The sequence below is a fragment of the Erpetoichthys calabaricus genome, chromosome 12, assembly GCF_900747795.2.
Source record: "Erpetoichthys calabaricus chromosome 12, fErpCal1.3, whole genome shotgun sequence".
NCBI classification, from domain to species: domain Eukaryota; kingdom Metazoa; phylum Chordata; class Cladistia; order Polypteriformes; family Polypteridae; genus Erpetoichthys; species Erpetoichthys calabaricus.
Window position 1 is genome coordinate 30,013,538 of NC_041405.2, and position 27,724 is coordinate 30,041,261.

Sequence of the window (27,724 nt, forward strand, 5' to 3'; positions counted from 1 at the left end):
ATAAAGTGTACAGAAAGAGAAGGGTCTGAATACTTTTTTGAATCCACTGTGTATAATCTTCAAAAACCAGGATCTGGCAAAGAAAGTAAATATGAAGTGTGGCTTGGTGGTTAGTGCACCTGTGTCATGGACGGAGTGACCTGGGTTTAATTTTCATACTTGGTTGCTGTCACTGCAGAGTTTGAATCTTTGCTCTGTGTCTGGATGGATTGTTTTCTTTGTGTACTTCTGTTTTTTTTCCCACATTTCAAAAACATTCAGGTTAGCTTAACAGGCAAATCAAAACTGACCCTCTGTTAATATGTTCATGAGTGGATGCTACCATGGAGTAGCACTATTTTAAGGGCTAATGCATTTGTACTTAGGGCTCTAGACAGCTACAACCCTGAATTGGATAGGAATAGTGTGAGAAGGTTATGCTAAATATGTTAAATGTAAAAAAAGAAACGGGTAGAACGACAGAATGAAAAGCACCCTTTATTTTGTTTCCCTTTTTCACCCTCTGTTTCTTATTGTGATGTAGGCAGTGGGGAAAATGAAAGCTGATGGAGATAAAACTCATCATAAGCAAAAGACTGATCCGTGGTCTCCTGTTAATAAAGATTGTAGTATGCAGTGTAGTATTCCATCCATCCATCATCCAACCCGCTATATCCTAAGTATAGGGTCACGGGGGTCTGCTGGAGCCAATCCCAGCCAACACAGGCGCAAGGCAGGAAACAAACCCCGGGCAGGGCGCCAGCCCACCGCAGCAGTGTAGTATTGCCCCAATAAAAGACAAGGAGAGTGAGGAGGAGAGGATGAAACGGGATTCTGGGCATTTATGGGGATTGAGAAAGTAGATACGTTGGAAAACTGAGTGAGCTAAGGAACATGACAAAGTGAAAAGATATGAAATCTTCATTCTAGACAGGTAGAAGAGGATGCTTAAATACCTTATAAGAGAAGGGAGTCTCTAAAGTTTAATAAAATAGATAGATAGATAGATAGATAGATAGATAGATAGATAGATAGATAGATAGATAGATAGATAGAGTTTTGCGGTTAATTAATTTATCACAGAACATATTTAAAAGATTGTGAAAAACGTATTCCAAAGCGCACCCTCACTAAAGGCGGATCACGAGGAATGTGCAGCCGCATTGGTCAGACGTGAGAGCGCGCAGTGATTGGTGAGATTCGACCCCAATTTCTCCTGACCCCGGAAGCCCACAAAATCAACCGTCTTTTACAGGAAGTGGACCGTGTCAATAGAAAACAGAAAAGCGACATAGAGCGGATTTTGAAGCGTTTCATGACACAGGCGACCGGGCCCAAAACACAGACGATGGCTTGCGGCTTGTCCTCGGGTTTCTTTAAAGAGCAGCTTACCGCCAGCGTGGAGAGAGAAGCAAGGGCGACGGCGCACGTTATGCTGAAGAAATTCTCTAAGTTTGTGGATGGTTGCTTTTCTGTTTTCCAAGCGAAACTGGAAGACCACCAGAATCAGGTTATAAAGATGAGAGCCGAAGCCGAGAACCACTTTGTTCTCTTAGTCGAAGAAGCGGTAAAAGCGGCGGCAGAGATTGTTGCCACAGAGCTTGTGGGTTTTTTTGACAAACGCGTCGCCGATTTCCAGCTGGAAATGTCTGTAAAGGATAAAGAGATTGAGTGCTTGAAGCTGCAGCTGGAGATCTCCCAATGCGAAGTGAGTGCGATGCGTGGACACCAGAATTTGGCAGGCGGCATGATGACGGCGTGGGCAGCGAGCGATACAGCCAGAGGTGAGCTGTGGGATGGTGGATTTTGCATAACCACTGTGAGCATTGCTGTGGAGCGTCAAACAGACGAGCCTGACTTAAATGACGAGGGCAGCCACCATGATTTGTCCAGTTCAGTGTCGCGGACGCTGATGACTGTGCTGGTGGCATCTTGTGCGCTCCTGCATTCGCTGACAACTGGCCAGTTTACGGATGCCAGTTAACGGATGCCAGTTAAGCAAACGCACGCTCGTCTTTATGATGTAGGAGGAAAGTCAAAGATTGAGTCTGATACAAAATTAACAGTAAGAGTATAATTGTTTTTTATATTGAGATTGTATGATTCCTTAAATCGATTATTAGAATTCGTAGGACATGACTGACGTGGTTGTACATATGACCTTGTTGGCATCAAATATATGTATACACTCATATACATTAAGTGAGTTTTATAATGTTATATTTACTCATACCACCCCAGTTTTAACTAAACAGATTCAGAAAAAGTATCAATCCTATAGACATAGCTTTTAATCATCATTAATAGCAATGTTAGACCCAGCCACTTGAAAGAAAGGAAGTGGCAGGTAGTCAGTAACTGTCACCCAACACACAAACTTTTATTTTCAAAACTTCTGCATTTCATAAATTTTATGGGTTTTAAAGGAATGATGCACTTCAGCACTGGAAAAACATTACTGAAATACAGACCTTGTGCCAGATGCTGGCATGGTAGGCATCAGGATATTAAACATGGTGTCTGTTTCTTGGGTAAACATTTCTATTGACATATGGATTGGACTATACTGTCTGTATGTTTAGTCTGTCGTGTATTGTAATTGTACATTTTAGAGATCTTGTTCTGCAAACAGCTGGAGAGCAGAAACCAAATCCTCTCGATGTCTGGAGACAAGATCGAGGGAGTCCTCAAGTAGTCGGCTACACCAGAAAACTGGCCAACGAAGGGACAGAGTTTACAGGATTCTGTATGCATGCACGCAAATTGGAAACCCCTGTATTCCTGGTCCGTTGTTAAAAGAATACCTTCCATCCCTCCATTATCCAACCCGCTATATCCTAAGTACAGGGTCACGGGGGGGTCTGCTGAAGCCAATCCCAGCCAACACAGGGCTCACGGCAGGAAACAAACCCCGGGCCGGGCGCCAACTTACCTCAGGGCACACACACACCAAGCACACACTAGGGACAATTTAGGATCGTCAGTACACCTAACCTGCATGTCTTTGAACTGTAAGAGGAAACTGGAGCACCCGGAGGAAAACCACGCAGACACGGGGAGAACATGCAAACTCCACGCAGGAAGGACCTGGGAAGGGAACCCAGGTCTTGTTAAAAGGATACTCCACCCAAAATTTGTTTATTATTATTATTATTACTTACCCCATTTAGTTTATAGTGGTCTGCTAAGAAAAAAAAATTGCATTTTTCTGTGGAGAAAATACATAAAAGAGATTCTAACAGAGCAGTACCCAATAATGAACCAGCGCTGGACAATGTAAAAAAAAAATGTGGAAAATGTACATGGATAAAAGAGAAAAAATTCTCACGTAAGTCGTGTTGTCTGCTTCACATGTCCGTTATCCATTAATATTCTCAAAATGTGCAAAATGCATGCTTTTTTTTTTACTAAAGTATTGTTAATACCTACTTCCGGAAAGCTCAGCATACAATATGAAAATGAAAAGCACATTTCCAAAATACTATACTTTTAAATTTAAACACAGGATTCTTGACCAATGAATGTGTAATATTGTAACCAGAGTTTTCTGGAAGTTGGTATTAACAACATTTTAGCAACAAAGCATGCATTTTGCATTGTTTAAGCATATGAATGGATGACTTATGTGTGGGGTATGCAACACGAGTTACGTGAGAATTTTTTTTTTTTTTTTTCTTTCTTCCATGCACATTTTGACATTGTCCAGAACTGGTCATTTTCAAGTTCTGTACTGTTAGACTCTTTGTTATGTACTTTCTCTTTGAAAACATGAGATTATTTTTTCCCCTCTGAAATCACTGCATATTACACGGGGTTAAGTAAAATATGTAAAAAAAAAAATGTAAGTTTTGGATGGAGTTTTCCTTTAAGAAAGCGATGTTAACATTTATTTTGACCATCAACGCATGGCTTAGTTAGTTTTAATAAAGCAAAGCAAATGTTTAATGTTCCCCATATTAAATTAAAAATGATTAGGCAAAACAGTATTCTGTAGGTGTTGTCTGTAAGTATGGCTGTTACTGCTCTGACTGTCATGCTGCTGCCTGTCATAACAATCCCATTGGAGCTGGTTGATCAGACTGAGCCTCCCTCTCTACATGAAATTAAAAATTTTAAAAATCCTTTATTTATTCTCACAGTAACTGTTATTAAAGTGTAAGAATCAGTTTGAATGTCTTCCTTCCTACACTTCCAATGTAAATAACTATAGAGTATTATACAACTAAATAAATAAAATAAACAGAGACGGATCATACCTGCTAAGCTATGGACTAACTTATGGACATAGCCTAATATTTCACAGGTGACGAAACCAAAGTAATGCTGAGTAAGAATGTGAGCAACACAAATTTAAGCACTAAAGAAACCCATGTTTTAGTTATTGTCTGTTAGTTATTGCAGTGCTGGTTTGGATTTTTCTTTTTGGTGTAGTTACCATGAAAATTGTTAATTTTTGAATTCCTTCCATGCAATTTTCTATGGCCCCAGTAGCAGATCTTCGTTACTGACATGTCTGATTTGTGAACTAACAAAAATAAATTGTCTTTTTTTTGGTATCAGTTATTCATGAAAATGTCTCTCTCAAATATCAAACTTCATCATCTGCTTAGTTCTTCGCTTTCATTCAATTTTTCAAGTTTTATATGGGGGGGTTGTCGTCAGGCACTGATCCAGTGCCTTGCTGCATCCACCGCATGATGGGTCCTAATTTGGGATCCTGAGGTGGTTCAAGTGCAGTCTTGCAACGGGTGACACCTGAGCACCACACTAGTTTCAATGGAATGGAACAGTGTGAGGTTTAAGAGGAGGCAAAAATATCTTTGCTGGATGGACAACTGGTTTATGTGCTACACCAATTATTTACTGTGTGGCGAGTTCTTTTTAATGTCATGAGAGACTTTAGCATGGCTGTCCCTTTTGCAAATGAAGCAGCAGTCCTTGGTATAACCGAGCTGCGTTTCTAGTAGAGGTGTAACTCATTTCAAATTACCACAGATGCTCAAGTTGTAGTTGTTGTACTGTGTGTGTGTACTTGCAATATGAGCGAGAATCACAACAATAAGCAGTTTTAATAAAATGTGTGACAGAAACATAGATTTTTGTGATCAACCAGGGAAGTTTAATAAAATACACCTAACAGCGTTCAGAAAGCAAAAAGCTAATTCACTTGTGTAATTTCCACATTTAAGGAAAATGTAACTGCTTTCTTTGCACGGGTTAGTTGTTAACTTGGGCATTTAAACGTAACTAGATATATAAAATAGGATTTTGAAATAAAAAGCGCGCAGGGACCCTTTCACCTATTCAAACATGATCATTTTATAAGTCGTTTACGGATAAAACCAAAAGTCTGCTAAGCAATTAAATGTAAATAAAATATTGTAATGCATCCATTTTCTGAACCAAGGCCTATACATGAGACAGTGTGTGCAGTATGTCTGTATGTTGCTGGACAAATTCACATCTCCAACGAAATTTGCCTTGGACTGTGTTAGAGTGGCTTTAAACTGTGGGTGGACACCAGAGGAAGCCCATATAAAGATGGAGAGAACATGCAGCATTCATGTTATGCCACAATACTGACCACAATCCATTAAGTCTTTCTTAATTAAAATTGTTATACCACTGGGCCTTTTTATCATATTGCCTCCTCTTTCAAAATAGCTTTTGCCTGCTGGTCTTTTTTTTCTTTTTGGCATTTATTTAAATGTAGCATTTCAGCTCCCAGACCCTTTTCTACTCTACCTGTTACTTTACTAAAAATAAATTCACAAAAATGTCACCTTGGCCCTGTAATTTCTTATGCACAGAGTTTTGAGGGTGTAAGGCAGAAAGGGATCTTGGCATCTTCAGACTCCTGTTTTTCATAATCCAACACTTATGTTTTCAAGGTAACCCAGTGCGCTGTTCACTGTGATCCAAGCAGGGCAGCTCCACACTCGGGAGACATTTTTGATGGCTCTGGTCTTCACATATTTCAGTTCTTGTGGTCCATCTGTGACATTCCATCTTTTTTATCTCCAGCTTGGATTGGTCCTTGAGGCCTATAAAATGTCTACCTTTTCCACTCCCCTACCCCTTATTTAAATTATACACCTCAAAATCTGCAACACCAGTATCGGCCCTTAGTACAGTACACTTTTGCAAGATCATGCTTTGCCTAGTCAGTCTTTTTGACAATGTGATCTATCCATGGCCCCTCCTCACTAATGCCGTTTTATTTAAAAAAAAAAAAAAAAAACTAGGGGGCTTTGCTCGCCAACACTCTTATCTGTAACCTGCTCTGCATGTGTATCGCGCCAATATTTTTGAATTCTTTACGACGTTCTGCTTTGTCTTTTTCCGGCCCTGGGTGTGGTTCAATCTCTTGGCACAAAGTCTAGTCTTGTGGGATGGGCAGATTATTACTTTCCTTATTTTCAGAATTTGCACAAAGATTAATTATGTTCTTTTTTGCATTCTTTTCTCTCCAATACTTTTGGGTCTCTTTTCGACGTGCTGCTCTTTATTATTCGCTTAGTCGTTGACATGTCATCTAGAACGTATAAAATTTTTAAGAGCCGAGAGCACAGGAAGTGTGTCTGCCAAAAGCATTCCAACAACTGAGAGGTTAGATGACAGTGGCCTTGTTTGAAAAAGTTTGTAAGTATGACGTGACTTGACCATCTCGCAAGATGTGAAAAGTGTCTCTCCGTCTGTCTTCAAAAGATCACGTCTTGTCGCAGGATTGTCCCAAGATTTTTTTTTTATAACAGAGAGAGCTCTGCCAAAAAACAACTGCTCTCCAAAATATTTGATTTAAGTTTCTACATAGATCATATTCTTCCTCACGTAAATGATTTGTTGTGAGTTTTGCTGCAACCCCTTCATGCCATTTATGTCATTCTGCCGCAATTGCCACTTTTCTTCATAAGTTTTGGGAATCACCCTTCATAGCTACTTTTTAGTCCAATGTTGCCACTTGTCTGTCTTCCATTCTGGGTAATAATGTTCCTCTCTTGCCTCATTGTTTTCTTCTACTTGATCTTTCCTCCCTATCACTGAATCCTCTCCATCAGAGGTTATTCTTCCTCGACTCTCTTGCTGTTAAATCTGTTTTAACAGTGTGTTGGAAATCTATAGACTCTCCTATCATTTTCAGCTCTCAAAGCTTCTTTTTGTAATTTAACCCATTTTGTGCTTTCAGCAGTAAGGACTCATGGACCATTCAGGGTTAACATTAGCAAGTGGCAGTACTGGGTTAAAGTCATTCATAGCCGGGTTTTGAGTGGTCACCACTGCTGATTGGGAAGGCACTTGTAAGGAACTGGGGACCAGTTGGCTTGGCTGGCTCCCTCACTTACCAGTTTGGGCTTTTTTAATGATGCACAATATATATGTATCCATTTCAATGACTGGGAAAAGAGATTGGGGAGTGGGCATGCTGAAGGAGGGTAATTATTTCATTATGTAACTTTTGTTGTACACTGTTTATCTACATTCAGTTTTACCCATTTAATGATTTATAGACTACAAAAAAGTTCTTATTAATCAAAGTTGTTATGGGTTTTGATATGCTATGCTCTTGTTAAAATGATTAAGTTGACATTTTTGGTATATTTTAAAACAAGTATGCTGCTGTTTAGATGGGTTTCTATATATCTTGCATGTTCGTATGGCCCTAATTCATATCATACTATCCAGTATGATGTTCTACAGTTAAATGATGATGCTGACTTGTTTTTCATTTTTCTTTTTCTTTTTTTTTTACTGGTATATGATTATTCTTAAATTTGGTATTCTTAATATGTGCAAATTTGATTTTTTTTGTTTGTACAGGGGAAGTAGCAGTTGGTATTAAAAATGTACCTCATATGGAAAGCATTGGCAAGGACGATGGGATATTTAGTCAGTTGGCCTGTGTGTCTCAACTGGGAGGACCAACTCTCACTTTCCATGAAAATGAAAATGGGTTCTCTCGGCAGATCTCAAGCTGCAACGAAAAAGAGAGGTCCAAAATAGATACATCCCTGGAGCAGAAAACCACCCACATCAAAGTGAACGATTCTAATAAAAATGAACCTCATGATCCAGCTTGTGATCTTGTTAAAGAAGAAAATTGCAGTACAGGCTTTGCTTACATTAAAAAGGAGGCTTGCGAGCAGATTTATGTCCAAATTAAACAAGAGGTCTGTGAGGAGGACTGCGTATACGGCCACACATCCGAGAATGAAAGAGTGCAAGTCCACAAACCAGAATCTGTATCTGAATGTCCCTTTCCTGGCATTAAAGAGGGTGCAAATGTCACTCACGGTCCCCATCAGCTGTCATCTGTAGACTTTGAAAGCCACAGATCCAAGTCACTGCAGTGGGAAAGTGAAAGATCTGAGGAAGAAGCTCCATCAACTGTCAGCCAGCTGCCAACAAGTAAGTCGGTTTATGTATTGCCTCAAATGGAAGAGTTTATATGCCCCAAAGCTATTCTAAGAGAAGAATTCCTTCATGCACATTACATACACCCTTGGTAAAAAGTACAGTTCTACAAAAAAAAAAAAATGTTCCAATTGTAATAGTTATTTTTGTTTGCATTCATGACAACTACCTTATCTGTCTGTGTATGTATAATTTATAATATGTATTCGCATACACAATGCCGCACATAATGTTTGGGACAAAGACACATTTCTCCTTCATTTACCCCCCTGCTCCACTGTTTAACATTACAAATAAGACCATTCTGATCTGATCAAAATGCGCATTGCACAATTTCATTTAAGGGTATGTGCATATATTCTGTCACAGTATGTAGAAATTAAACATATATAGTTGGCCTATGTTTTTCTATTTTCCTGTAATATTATTGTACTGAGTACACTATGTTAACGTGCTAAAAAGCCAGACGAGATAGAGAAGCAGCCACTACGCAGGATGCTTGAAGAGTGCTGATGTATGCCAATCGTGGCTTCCAGCAATGAATGATGTAGATGAGCAGCAACACTGATCAAAAGGACGGGCTGACAAGTAAAGAAGGGGAGGTGTCTCATACAGGAAAAGATGCCATTATTATTTGCTGTGCAGACAGAGCAGTAAAGTGGAGGGAAGTTCTGCCAAAAGATTGTTGTTTCCATTCACAACACCTGCTTTAATTTTTTATTGGTTTTGATCAATCAAACTGGAATCCATTTTGACTGATAATCCAACCGTTCCACATAGTATATGTGCATTGGTAGATGGAAATGATATATTTTACTGTCTATCACTGTTTGAATATGGTCCAGATGCATTAGGTTTGGAAATTCGACATCAAATTGTCCCACTTGTAACCAGGTTTTCTCATATAACACTAATGGTAACAATTGCGAAGTTCTTGTAATGTATATGAAAGATATGCAAAATCCTTCAGCCTACGCTACCACTTGCAAATTGTGTGCTGTATCTGAAATTTTTACATGTGTATTTGAAGTTTACAGAAAAGGTATGTTATTTGTTAAATGGGGAAAGAGATTGGCAGAGTCTGCTTATGGCAGCTGACTTGGAACAAACCAGCATATGAATTCTGTTAGACCTCAGTGCAGCATTTGATGCTGTCAGACATGACATTCTACTGTCCAGAATGGAGAACATTCTGGGTATCTCTGGCACTGCCCTCCAGTGGTTTAAGTCTTGTCTGACTGATTGGCAAGAGTTCGTTAGACCTGGCAACAGCAGGTCCAGCACAATGCTGGTCACACAAGAGGTTCCTCTGCCTTTGGCCTTCTGATCTTATGTATCTACAGTTAGATCCATAGATATTTGGACAGAGACAACTTTTTTCTAATTTTCTTTCTGTACATTACCACAATGAATTTTAAATGAAACAACTCAGATGCAGTTGAAGTGCAGACTTTCAGCTTTAATTCAGTGGGGTGAACAAAACGATTGTATAAAAATGTGAGACAACTAAAGCATTTTTTTAACACAATCCCTTCATTTCAGGGGCTCAAAAGTAATTGGACAATTGACTCAAAGGCTATTTCATTGGCAGGTGTGGGCAAGTCCGTCGTTATGTCATTATCAATTAAGCAGATAAAAGGCCTGGAGTTGATTTGAGGTGTGGTGCTTGCATGTGGAAGATTTTGCTGTGAACAGACAACATGTGGTCAAAGGAGCTCTCCATGCAGGTGAAAGAAGCCATCCTTGAGCTGCGAAAACAGAAAAAAACCCATCTGAGAAATTGCTACAATATTATGAGTGGCAAAATCTACAGTTTGGTACATCCTGAGAAAGAAAGCAAGCACTGGTGAACTCAGCAATGCAAGAAGACCTGGACATCCACGGAAGACAACAGTGGTGGATGATCACAGAATCATTTCCATTGTGAAGAGAAACCCCTTCACAACAGCCAACCAAGTGAACAACACTCTCCAGGGGGTAAGCGTACCGATATCCAAGTCTACCATAAAGAGAAGACTGCATGAAAGTAAATACAGAGGGTGCACTACAAGGTGCAAGCCACTCATAAGCCTCAAGATTAGAAAGGCTAGATTGGACTTTGCTAAAGAACATCTAAAAAAGCCAGCACAGTTCTGGAAAAACATTCTTTGGACAGATGAAACCAAGATCAACCTCTACTAGAATGATGGCAAGAAAAAAGTATGGAGAATGCGTGGAACAGCTCATTATCCAAAGCATACCACATCATCTGTAAAACACAGTGGAGGCATTGGGATGGCTTGGGCATGCATGGCTGCCAGTGGCACTGGGACACTAGTGTTTATTGATGATGTGACACAGGACAGAAGCAGCCAAATGAATTCTGAGGTGTTCAGAGACATAGTGTCCGCTCAAATCCAGCTAAATGCAGTCAAATTGATTGGGCGGCATTTCATGATACAGATGGACAATGACCCAAAACATACAGCCAAAGCAATCCAGGAGTTTATTAAAGCAAAGAAGTGGAAAATTCTTGAATGGCCAAGTCAGTCACCTGATCTTAACCCAATTGAGCAGGCATTTCACTTGTTGAAGACTAAACTTCAGACAGAAAGGCCCACAAACAAACAGCAACTGAAAGCCGCTGCAGTAAAGGCCTGGCAGAGCCTTAAAAAGGAGGAAACCCAGCATCTGGTGATGTCCATGAGTTCAAGACTTCAGGTTGTCGTTGCCAGCAAAGGGTTTTCAACCAAGTATTAGAAATAAACATTTTATTTCCAGTTATTTAATTTGTCCAATTACTTTTGAGCCCCTGAAATGAAGGGATTGTGTTCAAAAAATGCTTTAGTTGCCTCACATTTTTATGCAATCGTTTTGTTCACCCCACTGAATTAAAGCTGAAAGTCTGCACTTCAACTGCATGTGAGTTGTTTCATTTAAAATTCATTGTGGTAATGTACAGAACCAAAATTAGAAAAAAGTTGTCTCTGTCCAAATATTTATGGACCTAACTGTATATACTTCCCCTTTGCCTTATTATTCGTAGCTTTGGATTGGGTTGTCATTTTTATGCAGATGATACTCAAGTCTATTTCAACATTAAAAGTGAAACTTCATCAGAGCTTTCTCAGCTCACAACTTGCCTCAGTGAAATTAAGACAGGGATGGAGCATAACTCTTTAAAATTAAATTGCAACAAAACTGAACTCCCGCAAATTGGCACTAAAGTGCTACCTAAGAAGATTAGCTTTTTTTCAGTAACTCTTGACGATGACCTCATCACACCACCTTCTAATGCACAGAATCTTGGTGACATTTTTAATTCCTCCATTTCTTATTTTGACCACATAAAACCACATTAAGAAACTTTATTACTTTTACCTCCATAACTATCACATGTTGGCTCATTCCTCTTCTTTTCTAATGCTGAGAAACGTGTCCATGCTTTTATCACATTCTGCATCGATTATTGTTATTCGCTGCTGGCAGGTGCCCCTTCTAATCTAATATCACAGCTCCAGTTGATTCAAACCTCCTTGCACAAGAGTCCTTGCACAAACCAGCAACTGCGAGCACATAACACCCATTCTACTTCACCTTCACTGGCTTCCTGTGTCTACAGGATTGAATATAAAATTCAATTAATAACCTACATAGCTTTAACACTAGAATTAACAGAGTGTACGAAAAAACTCTTACATCCGGCCCACCTTAAAACTGTTTGCACCTCTCCACCAACGTCTTTTGTCATCTAAATGTGCTGATAAAGACAAGCTGCAAGCAGCTGGCTATTCCATCCCCCCACCGACTTAGAATGTGCACAAACTTCTCCCAGCTCATGCCTTGATTGATTATCTGGGAGTGAAGTGGAGTTTTAGAGTGGAAATAATAGATCGTTATTTGGAACACACGTATTTCATGTGTGTTCCGTTTTCTACATTAATCTGTGTAAACACATTGTTAAAACAGAAACTTTTTCATATTTTAGTAATAAATGTTACAAAATGTAGGCATAAACTATAGAATGTATGAACCCTGAAGTCCAAAGATCAAATAAACACTTTTACAAAAGGTTCAAGAACGATACAACAGCTTCCGTGATGTAGTGCTAAGATTTGCTGACTCAGAGCGCAGCAGGCCTGCCGTGCCTCAGAGACCTGAGTTTGATTCCCCGCTGGGGAGAAAGTGTTTTCTTTTTAACCTCAATTTTAAAAATTGAGACTGCAATTAACATGAACAAGTGTCCTTATAACGGTTCTTATTTTTAAGTTATGTAAGACACACAGTCAGACAGTTCACTGAATAATGCACAGACAGTAGCAGATAGAGAGATAGATGTGAAAGGCAGTATATGATAGATAGATAGATAGATAGATAGATAGATAGATAGATAGATAGATAGATAGATAGATAGATAGATAGATAGATAGATGTGAAAGGCACTATATGACAGGTGCTGCAGAAAAGCAAGCAGGCAGTGAGAGTATATTAGCATGTGAAAGGCACTAGATAAATGGATAGATAGGGAAGGCACTTATATAATAGGCAGACAGAGAAGGCACTAGACAGATACATAACAGTGTTAGCTATATAGTAGTTTCATTTTATATATAATGTATATGTATTTTACATCTCAGAGAATTGTCAAAAAGAAATACATTAAATCATATATTAATCGACACACGCTGCATGCAGGCAAGCGGGCAGTGAGAGTGGAGATAGATGTGAAAGATGCTAGATAGATTGTATACAACAGGCAAAAATAGTGACCACTTGATAACAGTATTAGCTATAATCAATGAAAGCATGAATTAATCAACAGAAATAACCGTGATCGACATTTTAAACTTAACGATTTACAGTGCATACCAGTTTATAAATTTTATGTCTGTTTGAGGTTAAAAAGAAAAGTGTTTGTTTGATCTTTGGACTTCAGGGTTTATACGTTCTATAGTTTATGCCTACATTTTGTAACCTTTATTACTAAAATATGAAAAAGTTTCTGTTTTAACAATGTCGTTACACAGATTAATGTAGAAAACGGAACACACATGAAATACGTGTGTTCCAAATAACGATCTATTATTTCCACTCTAAAACTCCACTTCACTCCCAGATAATCAATCAAGGTATGAGCTGGGAGAAGTTTGTGCACTTTCTAAGTCAGTGGGGGGATGGGATAGCCGGCTGCTTGCAGCTTGTCTTTATCGGCACATTTAGATGACAAAAGATGCTGGCGGAGAGGTGCGAATGGTTTTAAGGTGGGCCGGATCTACAAGTTTTTTCGTAGACTCTGGTAATTCTAGTGTTAAATGGCCTCACACCAGACTACATCAGTAACCTTCTCCATCGCTATACTCCTGTTCGCCAACTAAGGTCCTCTAATCCTGGCAGTCTTGTTGTGTCCTACACTAAACCTGCACTCTATGGGTGACTGGGCCTTCAGCTGTATAGCACCCAGATTTTGGAATGACCTCCCGAAATTAATTGGGTCAGCTGACTCCATTCATTCCTCAAAAAAAAAAAAACAGCTTAAAACTCATCTGTTCAGGAAGGCTTTTATCTTAACCTGACATTCTTCCCCTTCTTTCAGTTTACCTTTCTGTCCAGCTGCTCTGGATAATTTGTTCATGTGTGTTATCACAAATTATGTGATTTGTTCAGATTTTTCTTCTAGTACTGAATTTAGTATTTTATTCTTGTTATTGTCTTTTATTCTTTTTAATGCTTTGTATATCCTGTATTTACCTTCTTTAGGGTTCTATGCAGAAAATATTTGTATCCAATGTTACTTATACCTGCTGTTTTTGCTCAAGACTCTGTGAAGTGTCTTGAGCAGTGAAAAGGCCCTACATAAATAAAATCTATTATTATTATTATTATTGACGTAAATGGTTGGCGAGTTAGATTATATATCACAGAAGCTTCATGTGGAGGTCATTTTTATGTTTGTGAACCTATTACTACTATTTATTTTCTTCAGAATCGAAATGGCTTACACACAAATGGTTTATTCTCTTGCTTATGTGATTTGTGTGGATTATCCTTAAACTGTACTAATAAATCTAGAAGTCATAAGTGGCTTACTAGATGTACAGGCAATATAGGATGAAATCATTTAAAATGATCTGTGGCTTCATATGCACAAACAATTCCTAGACCGACCAAGTTGCATTGGTACATATACACAACAAATTCCCGACATGAACAGACTTTAGATTGCTACATGCATACGAAAAACCAAAAAAAAAAAATCCTAAAGTGAACAAATTTTCAGTTTCTAAATAGGCACAAAAAAATTCTTGAGAGCAACAGACTTATCTCGCCATCAAAATCCTAATTTTGTTTCCTAATACCAGGTTCTGCAAAAATGCAATTTTTCAGTTTATCCTCAAACAAACCTGGTGGCAGCACTTTATGTAGATCCAGTAATTGGGGTCATCTTAATGTTATGGCACAATGGGCACTGGCTGGGGTCCCAGGAACATAGGCATCAGAAACGTTGTGGGCCCCTATGTATGTCTCTGCTTTGCCCAGGGCATATGATGCTGGTAAGATGGCTTTTCCACTAAGCAAGGTCTGATGATGTTTTTGGCACCAAGCTGTAGCTTTTCTCTTACTGGCCATTGCTTTTGAACCTAATGTCAATTCTTGGCCCTGCTGTCCCACTCACAGAGAAGAACTGGGAATCTTGTATGACCTGACTTCTGACCTAGTAACCTGCACAGAACTTTCAGGTCCCCACATATGAACCAACATCGCTTATTCCAGTTCATTTTTAAAGTTCTCATAGTCTTCTTTCAAATGACCAGCACAAGCAACAGGTACTGATTAATATTTATTACCGTTCTGAAGAAGTACTCCTTTTATGCCTCTTTTAGATGAGTAAATAAATAGTCCCAAATCTTTTGCACTGTGAATCTCTGCCAAATTTCTATGCAAGGCCACTTACATCAGTGTAGTAAGTTAAGGATCCTTCTTTGTTGAAAAATACTGCTAACTCTTCTTCTCTATTTCGGTACCAGACAAAGTTGTGTCTGGGTGTAGTAAGTTTTTATCTTTTAATTGGGACCCCAAGAGCTCTGCTGCATCTTTGGGAAGGACTAGACCTCTTAGTAAATCATTAAGTTCTTCCTGAGTGAATAGATGTGGCTCATTGCTTGAACATGTTGGAACAAATTCTTAATAATTATTTGAAATACTCTGAGTGAGTTTTCTACAGAATCAAGACTGTGAGGTGGAGTAGGGATTGGTGCATCAGACCCATGTGGTACAGGTCTTATTGATAATAGAATATTTAAGATAAACAATTTCTTTCTGATTCCTTTTGTTATATCCTTGAATTTTGCAGGAACAGGAATAACAATTATGGCTATGCTAAAATCAAGAACCTTCTTACCTTTTGCCCATTGTCCTACTGTAGTTCCGCAACACAAACAGAGCAGACATTGCAATGGAGCCACTGTGTGTCCTAGTCACCAAGTTTTATTTTTAAGTTGGCGTAATAAGCTTTATATATATACTAGTCATTTAGCCCGTTACAATAATGGGCGCTAGAACAGTAGTGCATAAACATTAGTAGGAAGAGTCTATATTAAATGGCAAGGGACTTTGTCCTCATTCTTTTTGTTGGTCGTATTTTTCTTTCTTTCAGCCTTTCTTTTGTTGATGTTTACTTGCTGAGCTGACCGTTCTTCGTGGGCTGCCACCGTGTATTGTGTGTCTTTAATTTTCTGTGACAGTAATACTGTCTTGTATGGCTTTATTCAATAAGGGCGTGCACAAAAAGGCGAGCTTCAAAAGGACGACCTCAATTGAGCGCGGCGAATAAAGGCGTTCGTAGATAATTTAGTTCAAATGGCTCTGGAATATGTGAAGAGCAACAAAGGTGCAGATCTTTATTTGCGCGCGCCATTATTCGTTGCGTCCAATTGAGGTCGCCCTTTTGAGGCTCGCCTTTTTGTGCGCGCCTTTATTGAAGGATACCGTCTTCTACGTCCGCTGGCTTGTGCATCCGTAATATACCTTTAATTTTCTCTGGCGGTAATACAGGCGTGCGCGATAATATGCCTTTAATCTCCTCTGACAGTAATACTGGCTTGTATGTGGCTGTAATATGCGTCACTGTATTATGTACCTTTAATTTCCTCTCGCAGTAATACTGGTTTGTATTTCCGTAAAACGCCTCTAACTTTCTCTGACAGTAATATCGCGCATCGCACCGTGCCCCGCGCATGCGCACTTCACCAGAAGACACCCACACACGGACACCTGGACGCACATAGGGATTTTATATATATATAGATATAGATATATCTATATATTTAAAATCTGTTTATGCTGTCTCTGTTTTTGTAGTAGAAACTTTCCACAAGCATTACAAAAAAACATATGGGCTCTTCATGCGACCTCTAGATAATATGAATTAACAGTACAGCTGATCATTTACTGTACACATGCACTGATCAACTGCCTCATTCACACTGAAGCGTATTTGCTATACTCCAGTGCAAGGGAAGGACAGGACTGGCCAGACATGCTACTACCTACTGCCAGGACTCCTCACCAATTTCAGTTCCAGTTCTATTCTGACCTTATTACCAAGGAGAATAATTGTTTTGCTTTAAACACAGAAGAAAATTAGAAAATATTAAATGTAAACAATCATCATTAAAATTACATATTGATGTTGTTTTGTCTAGATTATAACTTATAACTGATAGGTAAAGAAATGTGTTTTGTGAAAAATGATTTTATTTTTTTTAATTCACTGCCCACAGATATATAAAAATCGCATTAAGTAATCAAAACCTTTTTGTTTTTTCTTCAATGTATACCTTTGTAATAAGTGGTCTTTAAGACAATCGAGCACCTTTCATTCCATGTATAACCACAGAACACAATAGTTTCAGTAATTCAATGAATGCTACAAAAACATCAAACAGTACCTAACAATTACATAACCTCCATGTTATACTGCACAATATAGGCAAATGATTACGTAAAATATGCAAATATATATACAAATTTAATACAAATATACAAATTTCTTCAGTTTCAGGCAGTTTAACAAAAATAAGTTTGTGTTAGCAGCAAGACAGGAATTTAGCTCAAACATTTTGTAAGAAGGCAACTTTGTGAGGGTCCTTTCTGCAAAACACTTCAGACAGGTTTAGTATTTAGCATTTTTTTTAGTGTATTCTTTCATTGCTTGGAGTTAATAAATCAGCCCTTCAATCAAAACCTTGAATTGAAATATCCTTAAATTTGAATTATCATATATACTTAAATATAACCCGAGTTTTTCAGCACCCAAAATGTGCTGAAAAACGTCACCCTCGGCTTATATTCGAGTCGGGTCCCGCTGCCCTCGCCTACCCGACAGAAAGCTGGAGTGTACAGTACACACACACACACACACACACACACACTACAGAGAGACCATATTGTTTTTGTTGACCCTCTTCTCCACTTACAGAGCTAGAGTACTGTTTTTCTTTGAAATAAATACTCAAAAACATTTAACCTACTGATGCCTCGATTAATGTACGGTAATTTTATTGGTATTTATTTTGATTATTGAAACTTACCAGTAGCTGCTGCATTTCCCACCCTAGGCTTATACTCGAGTCAATAAGTTTTTCCAGTTTTTTTAGGTAAAATTAGGTACCTCGGCTTATACTTGAGTATATACGGCATGATGATTATGGCAAGGCATTTTAAAATTTAAAGTTTCATTTTAGTTTCTATTTCATTGACACCAATTCCTGTTTTTGATATCTGCACATATTCTGACTATCATATATACTTACGTTTAGGTTCTCCCACGTATAATTTCAGGCTTGATTTTACCATATAATTTCCATTATTTTGTAATGTCGGTTGTATAAATTGAATGCGGAAAACTCACGCTATTGGTCCAAGAGATTATGATATGCTAACACCCACTTGAGAGAGTAACCATAGAGCACACTGCCTTTTTCTTCTATGTATTGTACCTACATGACCACACGGTAATACCCGAACTATTCCAAAGCGACATTAGCACTGTTTTGTGTTTTTTGTATCTCACACTCTCATACACCTTTATCATAAGAGCATCCCTTATCTACAATGGAGCGTTCGATCAGAAGAAAATATGAAGTTGGTTTTAAATTAAAAGTAGCGAAAGAAATTGGTAACTGCACTGCTGCAACAAAATTCAACACGTCTGAGAAACTGATGCGAGATTGGAAGAAACAAGATGTAAAAAAAAAAAAAAATGTGTCATATTTTTGAACAGGTGTATAAGTTGGGGTCTGATTTTATGATTGATTTTTCTGGTTTCAAGACCCAATTTTACATGAGTATATACGGTACTCAGAATTCAAATTAGACCTGAAGCTATGCATTTTGGGTTTTCTTCTTCAGTTTAAAATAAATATTTCTAAGTGAAGCTGTATTTCTGTGATGTTTTCAGGTTTTGGAAAGGTTAGATTATTGAGTGTTGCACATTTACCAAAAATAAATTAACCTCCACAGTCCAGGTATCTTCATCTTAAACATTTTAGTGAAGTTCAAAGCAAAAATAGTTCATACAGTAAGTAAGATAAAAATTCACAGTACACACAAAAATAACTTCTTGCTGTCATGATACTTTGTGTTTGGAATTTTGGAAGAAAGTTCCATTAACATGTTAGCTTATGGAGGATAAATAGAATCTTCTTTTATTTATATGGCTGTTGTGGGATATAGCCGGCCATTCATCCCGGCCAATACCCCCAGGCCGCCAGATGGAGCCCTCCCTTTAGCATGGATGTGCCCCGAAGGCCAGCAGGGAATCCTGGACAATGGAGTTTCTATTCACAACCCTGCTGGATACTGTGGGGGCCACAAGAGGATGCTACAGGGAGGCTCAAGGACTTGTATGTTCTGTATAACCCGGAAGTGCGTCTTAGTCACAGCGACAGAGGGAATGACGTACTTCCAGGATGAAGAAGAGGAGTTTTCACCTGACCCGGAAGTGCTGGGAAGTCACGTGGACTGAAGGATCAGAAGCACTTCCGGGTCAAGGACTATAAAGGACTCTGGAATATCCCAGACGGACAAGCTGAGTCGGGAGGAAGGGTGGCAATGCGTCTGGGAGTGGAAGATTGATTATTGATTGTGTATTTGTGTTGATTTATGAATATTGTAGAGTGGAGGGTGCTTTGTGCACTGTATTGTCCGAATAAAATAATAATTTGGACTTTTATCTGGTGTCTGGCGTCTGGTCCGAGGGTTCAAGGGGACGATAGCGCCCCCCATCTGTCATACTGTATATAAAATTAGCATTCTATATTAGACAAGCAGATATTTACATGAATTTAATGCTAACTTACTGGGAATGACTCTTGCAAAACTGTTATTAGATACATTACAGGTCACAAGTTTTAGAACAACTCAGTTTTTCCAGTTTCTCTTCAAATGTAATCAGTTGAAATGCAGTGAATGATCTAAAATGGTGCAAAGGTTAGCAGTAAAATGCCACAGGTTTAAATTTAAAATTGCGTGTTGACTGAACATGTTTAAAGCATGTTGGTTGGACATGCAGTAAGAATATTACTGTCCTCTGTGCATATGACATAATGCACATACTGGTACTGCTATTTTCAATACCCCAGTGTTGAGCATTTACAGTAATAGATATTTACAAATTACTTAATTTAAATACCCTGCATCATGAGTGAAAGCTGTGTCCCAGTAGACGACTCTTCCGTTGATTTTCTATTGCAGACTTCTTTTGCATAATCTTAGTAAGTCGGAGGCAGTCTCCGCATAGTTTTATAATAGTGAGTTGTGTATCATGACATACTCAGTGACTCACTATGACAAAGTCAAACAAGTTTGATTTAGCATAAAGAAGTGTGGGCTGGCTCTCAATGTATGACAGTTGGCAACCAATGAGCACTCACCCAGAAGTGCAATGTTTGTAATGCAGTGACAAAGAATAAGACACTTGGTTGTTTTGGATCTCGCTGACAGAACAGTAGTCTCATCTCTCTGATGTGTCATGTTTTCTTCAGTTGTCCATATGAAAGGGCAACAATCCTGTACGAGAAATGAAATCTCTCCACTCTGGTGATTCTCCTTCCAGACTGATGTTTCATCTCCTGTGTATCTTGCTCTGCAGCAAACCACACTGAGAGTGCCACAGACTATTTAGATGGTTCCAAGATTACATTATCTGCAAAAGACAGAATTAGACCCTTACAGTCTTTGAGCTTCATACTTCCCAGACATTTGCCCTGTGTTTTGCATGCACCATACTCCAGTGTTAAACAGCACTTAACATAATGAAAAGAACCCTGGTTTTGCAACTCTCAAGGCCTGAATGGCACAGAACAGTGGTCACAGAAGATTGTGTTCTTGGAGCACAAGGGGTTCCCGGTCATATGAACATGTGTAGGCAAGACTGCCAACTTTCTATAACTATTTAAATATCTGCAACAAGTGTACATGTTTGGTTTAGTATCCCAGGGTCAAGAAGGTATCAGTATTGGTCTTTTTCATACAAAGATTGATTTTGGGGTGAAATCTGTGTTCAAGGAACCCACTATCCACTTTCCCAGTAAGGCTTGGAGAATATGGTCATTTATAACTGTAATGGAAACAGTCTGGCCATTCTCCTCTGACCACTGGCATCAACAAGGCTTTTTCACCCACAGTTCTGCCACTCACTGGATATTTTTTGGGCCATTCTCTGTAAACCTTACAGATGGTTGTGCATGAAAATCCCTGTAGATCAGCAGTTTTTGAAATACTCAGCCCATCTAGCACGAACAACCATGCCATGTTCAAAGTCACTTAAATAATTCTTCTTCCCCATTCTGATGCTTGGTTTGATCTTCAGCAGGCCATCTTGACAATGCCTACATGCACTGAGTTGCTGCCTTGTGATTGACTGATATTTGATAAATATTTGAATTAACAAGCAGTTGAACAGGTGTACATAATAAAGTGGCCGGTGAGTGTATAACCACTGTATTACATCTGGTCCCCAGCTTTTGCCACATGGACATTGAACCCAAATGGCCATAAAGTACATATAGGGTGTTCTGAATGACCGTGCTCAGGCTTAAACACCATCCTTTGGCCTTTCTCCTGGAGAACTTGAATTTTTTGATCACTTTTTGTCTGACACTCCTCTTAGACCTGTTTGGCAAGGAGAAGAAGAACTCAAACTAAGAAGCGTAAAGGCATACTGGGGCACATAAATTCCTCCACCTCACCAAGACCACAGTTCTTGGAGGAGTTCATCTAGTTCTATCATTACTATGTAATTGGTGGTGAATTTCATTAAGCGTTATTTTAAAGCGTAGTCTGAATAAGCATGGAAGCATGATATTTATGTGCACTAAAACTCTGTTTCTTTCTCTCTTTACCCCCACAAAGCAGTTGAAATACCACAGTGGATCCAGACAACATTTGCTCTTCATCATTGTCTTATATGTGGGAAGACGTTCAAACAAAAAAGTTACCTAGAGAGACACCAGCGGATTCATAATGGAGAGAAGCCATTTCATTGTACGGAATGTTGGAAGGGTTTCACATTGAAATGTAAACTTGAAAAGCACCAGAGAATCCACACTCAGGAGAATCCGTACATCTGCACAGAATGTGGGAAGGCATTTATGAAGAAAAGTAACCTTCAACGACATCTGCGAATTCATACTGGAGAGAAGCCCTACAGCTGCACAAAATGTGGAAAACGGTTCATCCAGAAAAGTCACCTCCAGAAACATGAAGGAATTCATGCAGGGGAGAAGCAGTATGCTACCTCGGAAATGACAGCAGGACCTGTCCATCTTCCTTCTTTGCCGACTTTAACAGCACCTGCAACATCTTCACTGCCTGCCACCTGGACTCCTGCTGCTCCAGCTACATCTACGGTGGTATTTTTTCCGGGGCCACTGACGGTTTGTAGTGTTCAAAAATCATAGCAGCAACCAGCTCCTGCACTACAAAAATGAGTGGCATATGTTTGTCTGCTAACGAACAAGTCGCAATTGGCTGTGCTTGTATTTAATGCCAACTTGTCTTTGCACCAACACAATCGATGTTGTGCTGCAATGAGTAATGGTGGTTTTCCACTGAATTTTGGGTAAAATCTACCAGGTCAATAAACATAGATTTAGACCAAGGTGAGGATACACCACAATTGAAATCAATGTACAAAAGGATGGGTAGAAGAGCATGCTTTTTAAAGGCACAATGATGTCAGTGATAAGCAAGTCAGTATCAGTTAAGATAAATACATCATGTCACAAGGGCTATATAGCACAAGAAGCATGACGAAAACAATGTGGACTTGTTGCTTCATGCAACAATAAATGAATCGGAAACAGTAAGAGGAAAACGGGTAAGCAACATCACCACTTATCTGCAGCTTATAGTACTTTTGGGCAGGGTTAGTGTTAGACTGTTATACCCACATCACACATGCCAACTTATCCTAAAAGATAATTACGTATGGGATGATTGTCTTTTTTGGCATTCTCCTGCCATCATTTTATCTTCTTTCTTCAGCTCCGCTAAATTACTCAGTAAATAAAGTATAACGATAGGGTTAAAGTTTAAGATTTTGCTCCTGTTTTCTTGCTTTCCTCTGAGATACACAATATGTTGTATTTGTCAAAGCAGTGAGCTTTGTGTTGTCTTGTTTGCTAGTACAAAAACCGACATATGTCATTCTGAACTGGATTGAGTTGCTATGACTCTAGCATGGTTATCATACTGATAAAGTGACCACTACCTGGGCAAATCTGTTTATTAACAATCTACTATTTAGTCTGTGTGGTGCCATCACTTGGGGAGCTTGAGTCTCATTCTGAACCGAATACATTATTTCTCTCAATTATAGTGAACTTGGATAGCATTAGACTGCTTCACTTTCTGCACACTTTCTTGTGTTTTAGATTTAATTTTAAAATGATAAATGTGCTATTTTTGCCCATCAATTTACAATCAGTAACCCATAATGACAAAGTGAAGACACATTTTCAGAAAGGTTTGCAAATATATTAAAAATCAAAACCTGAAATCTCACATTTCTTTAAGTATTGACACTCTCTGCTCCAGCTTTCCAAATTTTAGTCTGGTGCATCCTGTTTGCTTTTAATATTTGTCTAGAATTTGATTGGAGTCCCCCAGTCCCAAATTGAATTGTTTGGACATTGGTTAGAAGGACGCACCCCTGTGTATATAAGGTTGCATAATTCACACTGCATGTCAGGACAAAATCAAGCCAGTGAAGTCTCTGCAGACCCTCGTGATCTAATTGTGGTCAGACATGGAACAGGGAAAAGGGATAAAGCCATTTCTAAAGCTTTGAATGTTCCCAAGAGCACAGTGGTCTCAATAATTGTGAAATGAAAGACGTTTGAAACCACCAGAACTCTTCCTAGAGTTGACTGACCTGCCAAACTGAGTAACTAGGCAAGATGGGCAGTGGTCAGGGATGTGACCAGGAACCCAATGGTAACTCTAATAAAGCTTCAGAAGTGCTCTACTTAATGAAAGGACAGTATCTCAGTATCTCTCCATAAATCAGGTGTTTATGGTAGAGTGGCTAGACAGAAGTCATCCTTGAGTAAAAGACACATGACAGCACACTTTGATTTTGCCAAATGGCATTTAAAGAACTCTGACAGCTTGAGGAAAGTATTCTCTGGTGTACTGAGAAATAAATTTAACCTATGTCTGGTGATTAAGAGGGACTGTGCAACACCTATCTAATACCATCCTAACAGTTAAGCTGCACTCAAATCGATCAGACGGAAGTTACTCTTGAGTCAAAGGCACATGAAGGCTCGCTTGGAGTTTGCTAATCAGCTTTTAAAGGACTCTGAGATCATGAGCAAAAAGATTCTCTGATCTGATGAAACAAACAATGAACCCATTGGGCAGAACTCCAAGCACTATATTTGGTAAAGACCCGGCACTGCTCAGCACCTACCTAATGTCATCCGTAAAATGAAGCATGGTGATGGCAGCATGATGCAACAAGGCTGCTACTCAGCAGCCAGGACAGGGAGACTGGTCAAAATTGAGGGAAGGGTGAATGATGCCAAATACAGGGCAGTCCTTGAAGAAAGCCTGCTCCAGATTGCACATGACCTGAGACTGGGGCAATGGTTCACTTTTCAGTATGACAGTGACCTGAAGCATATGGCCAAGACCACGCTTGAGTGGCTTCAGGACATGCCACTGATTGTCTTTGAGTGGCCTAGCCAAATACCATACATAACCCCCCAAGAACATCTGCAAAAAGACCTGAAGATGTCGGTTTACAGACGCTTCCAATCCAATCTAGCTTTGCTTCATAGGATTTGACAGGAAAAATGGGAGAAACTGCCCATATTCAGGTGTGCAAAGCTTGCGGAAACTTACCCATGAAGACTTAAAGCTGTAATTGCTGCCAAAGGGGCTTCTACAAAGTACTGAATTAAAGGAATGAAATCTTACGAAAAAGAGAGATTTTAGTTTTTGATTTTTTTGATACATTTGAAGCTGAAAACGTTTTCACTTTGTCATCATGGGTTATTGAGTGTAGATTGATAAGAAAAAAGGTAAATTTATCCATTTAAAATTAAATCTGAACAAAATTACAATGTGTCGAAAGTGAAGGTGTTGAACACTTTTTGAATCTGTATAAGGACTCTATTTTCTATTCTATTGTATTCCTTCAGTATAATTACAGTATACTGTGTATATGTATATTGCAACCTTTTGGAAAATTTTTAGTACTGATTGTCATGTCTCTTGGTTCACATCCCTTATTTGGATAATACTTTCACTTTTAAGTATTGAATTTTATATTTATGGAATCTAGAACAAAAGTAAAAGCTGCTTCATTACAGGCTTCCTCTACTTTATCAAAATTTGCATATACAACATACAGTAAGTACGTCTTCATCTTATGAATCACAATGAATCTGAATTTTTACATAGATGAGGATCAAGTCAGGGCCAATTTTCAAACCTGCGCTCGTAGTGCAAACTCCCAGTCATCTTTACAACTTGCAGAATGGAATGTGACTTGGGGTTTTGGGCAGGGTGTTGATGTCACATGATGCCAGACTCGGTCACTCTAAATGCTGAATCTGCATTTCTGTGCTACGGTTCAGTCACCTTGTTACGTGTGTCGCTCTCATGTTTTCTTGCATTATCCTGAACTGCATGGTTCAAAACAAAACAAAAAAACATTGTGCAAATAGTTGAAAAGCCTAAGAAATACTGAAAGGCCTTTACCTTAACTGTGAAACATAAAGTGATGAATTGTAGGTAAAGAGCCTTTTTAAAAATTATTTCAGGAAGAGGATTGTGTAATGATGACTCAAGCTATTATTAAACAAATTCTATCAGTTTTCATGAATTTCCTTATTTGAATGTAGAAGTCATTTTTGGAGCAAAGAATAGCGTAAAATGTTTAAAATTTAAAATAATTGTCATTAGCAGTTCATATTACAAAAATTCACCTTACATAGTTAGCTTCATAAAGCAGGGGAAGCCTACATATTCTTTCCATTCAGGTGGAAAGAATGTTTCTGGTTTTCAAACCAACTTCCCAGATCTACAAATGTGTATTGCAACATTTGAGCCATTCTCACTTGATTGGAGCAATGGCTGTTCAAATTTAAACCCAGTTGAATGTGGCTTAGTGGTTAAAGTATTGGATTTTGACCCATAAAATCTTGTTTAGCCTCCATTACTGGATTAGTGTATGATCTTTGAAAGTCCTTAACCTGTCAAGGTTGTGACTGTTTTAAGTACTGTAGTACAGCTGTGTACTTGTAAAGCACCTTGGGAAGCTTTTTGTATGGAAGGGGGCCATATGTTAGACAAAAATAGTTTTTCGTATTTGGTAAATTTAAGTCTTACAAACTTATTGAAAGTTAAACAAAATGCTAGTATTTTCCACAAATTTTCCTTTTTTTATTATCTTTTCACCAAAAGCTGAATCAGTAGTGTAAATCATGTTGTTTTTAAAAGTGACCATTAACTGTGGATAGTTTGGGAACATCCTAGCAGGTAGTGAACTAAAGCTTGTGCAGACATTTCCACCTTCTCTCATACTGTACCTCATGGAAAACTAGATAATTGTACGGATACTTTTGTTTGAGTAGTGCATACATGAGGATGCCAGCAAACTGTAAAAAAAGCCCATTTCAGTGCCAATGATAATTTGTTTGTATGCATTGAAGTACTACACCAGCGCCATCAGGAGAGGTCAAGAGGCACATGTATGTTCCAGATCAAGTAAACCTATCCATGTTAATGTTTTAAACATGAGCTTCTCTTTGGCCACATTATAAAACCTGTCTCCAATTTATGCAGTGCAAATTTTGCACAAATCATATACAGGTTTGTGACCCATTAAAAGGAAGACTGCTAGACTTGTCCATTGACTCTACCCTTCTTCAGAGTATCCTGATGCTAGTATGCATCCAGAGGGCAGGGCAACCAAGTTTTGTGTCCCTATTTTCAGTAACATTAAATAAGAGGGCCTTCTTAGTGCAGCGGAAGTTAAGTTGTGAACTGAAGTGGATCAATCAGTTTAACATTCTGGAGAAAAAACTCTCATTGCATGGGTGAATATGTGTGTGAGCCCCGTGATGGACTGGTGCCCCATCCAAGATTGGATTCCTGATAACGTGTGGTCCCCAGTGACCCTGAGTTGGATTGGATAGGATAGATTAGAGAATTTTTATTTTACATTAAACATCTGGACAATTAGTAATCTGGCTTGGTTAGTTTGCTCCAGTTGAAGCCTGTGATTTGCTAGCTGGTAGGCATTCTGTAGATGCTGCCATGATACTTGCTGAAGTTGGATTTCTCCATCATGACTGAGGTAAGAAATGCATCTCAAAACATTAGTTTTGCATCATGTTTAGCTGCCTTCCACACTTCAAACAGATGACGTAACATTTGCGAATGAGGGCAAGCTAAATTAATAACAGAGACATTGCCACACATACTTCAGATTTTCTTAGTGGTGCAGTTTTTACTGGTCGAATCTAAACTGGTAAGATAACACTGCACTGTGAGGTGATCCTTGGTAATCTTCAACTTGTAATGTTACAAACAATGATTTCAGCAGCATTTTCCTTATATTAATTATAGTACTTGATTTCAGTTGTTAAGTGCGCTGAGCATGGATTAACCCCTTTCTGATTGTGATTATCAAATATCCTTGATATGAATGTCACCTTGTAATTTTTGATCACTGTTAGTCACCATTGTCTATGTTGCAAGTTTAGAATATATGACAAAATGTTACAGCTCTTTACATTTTTTTTTGTCTTTACATGGCTCGTATGAATGATAACAAATC

At 38.7% G+C, this 27,724-nt stretch overlaps 1 protein-coding gene across 1 annotated transcript; it reads left to right on the plus strand.

Moving 5' to 3' along the window:
• Positions 1–1,199: 1,199 nt before the first annotated feature.
• On the plus strand, positions 1,200–27,679 carry LOC114662024 (zinc finger protein 45-like). The gene is made up of 3 exons (XM_028815306.2): positions 1,200–1,763; positions 7,798–8,385; positions 21,784–27,679. Exons 1-3 carry the CDS (start codon positions 1,295–1,297, stop codon positions 22,329–22,331), a joined length of 1,605 nt encoding a protein of 534 aa, XP_028671139.2. The 5' UTR covers positions 1,200–1,294; the 3' UTR covers positions 22,332–27,679.
• The last annotated feature ends 45 nt before the right edge of the window (positions 27,680–27,724 follow it).

What these genes read in the sequence shown, in the direction of transcription:
- LOC114662024 (XM_028815306.2), top strand. Translation starts at nt 1,295, where the DNA reads ATGACACAGGCGACCGGGCCCAAAACACAGACGATGGCTTGCGGCTTG. An exon ending in AGCGAGCGATACAGCCAGAG is followed by an intron (nt 1,764 to 7,797) that starts GTGAGCTGTGGG and finishes TTGTTTGTACAG; the next exon opens with GGGAAGTAGCAGTTGGTATT. An exon ending in TGTCAGCCAGCTGCCAACAA is followed by an intron (nt 8,386 to 21,783) that starts GTAAGTCGGTTT and finishes ACCCCCACAAAG; the next exon opens with CAGTTGAAATACCACAGTGG.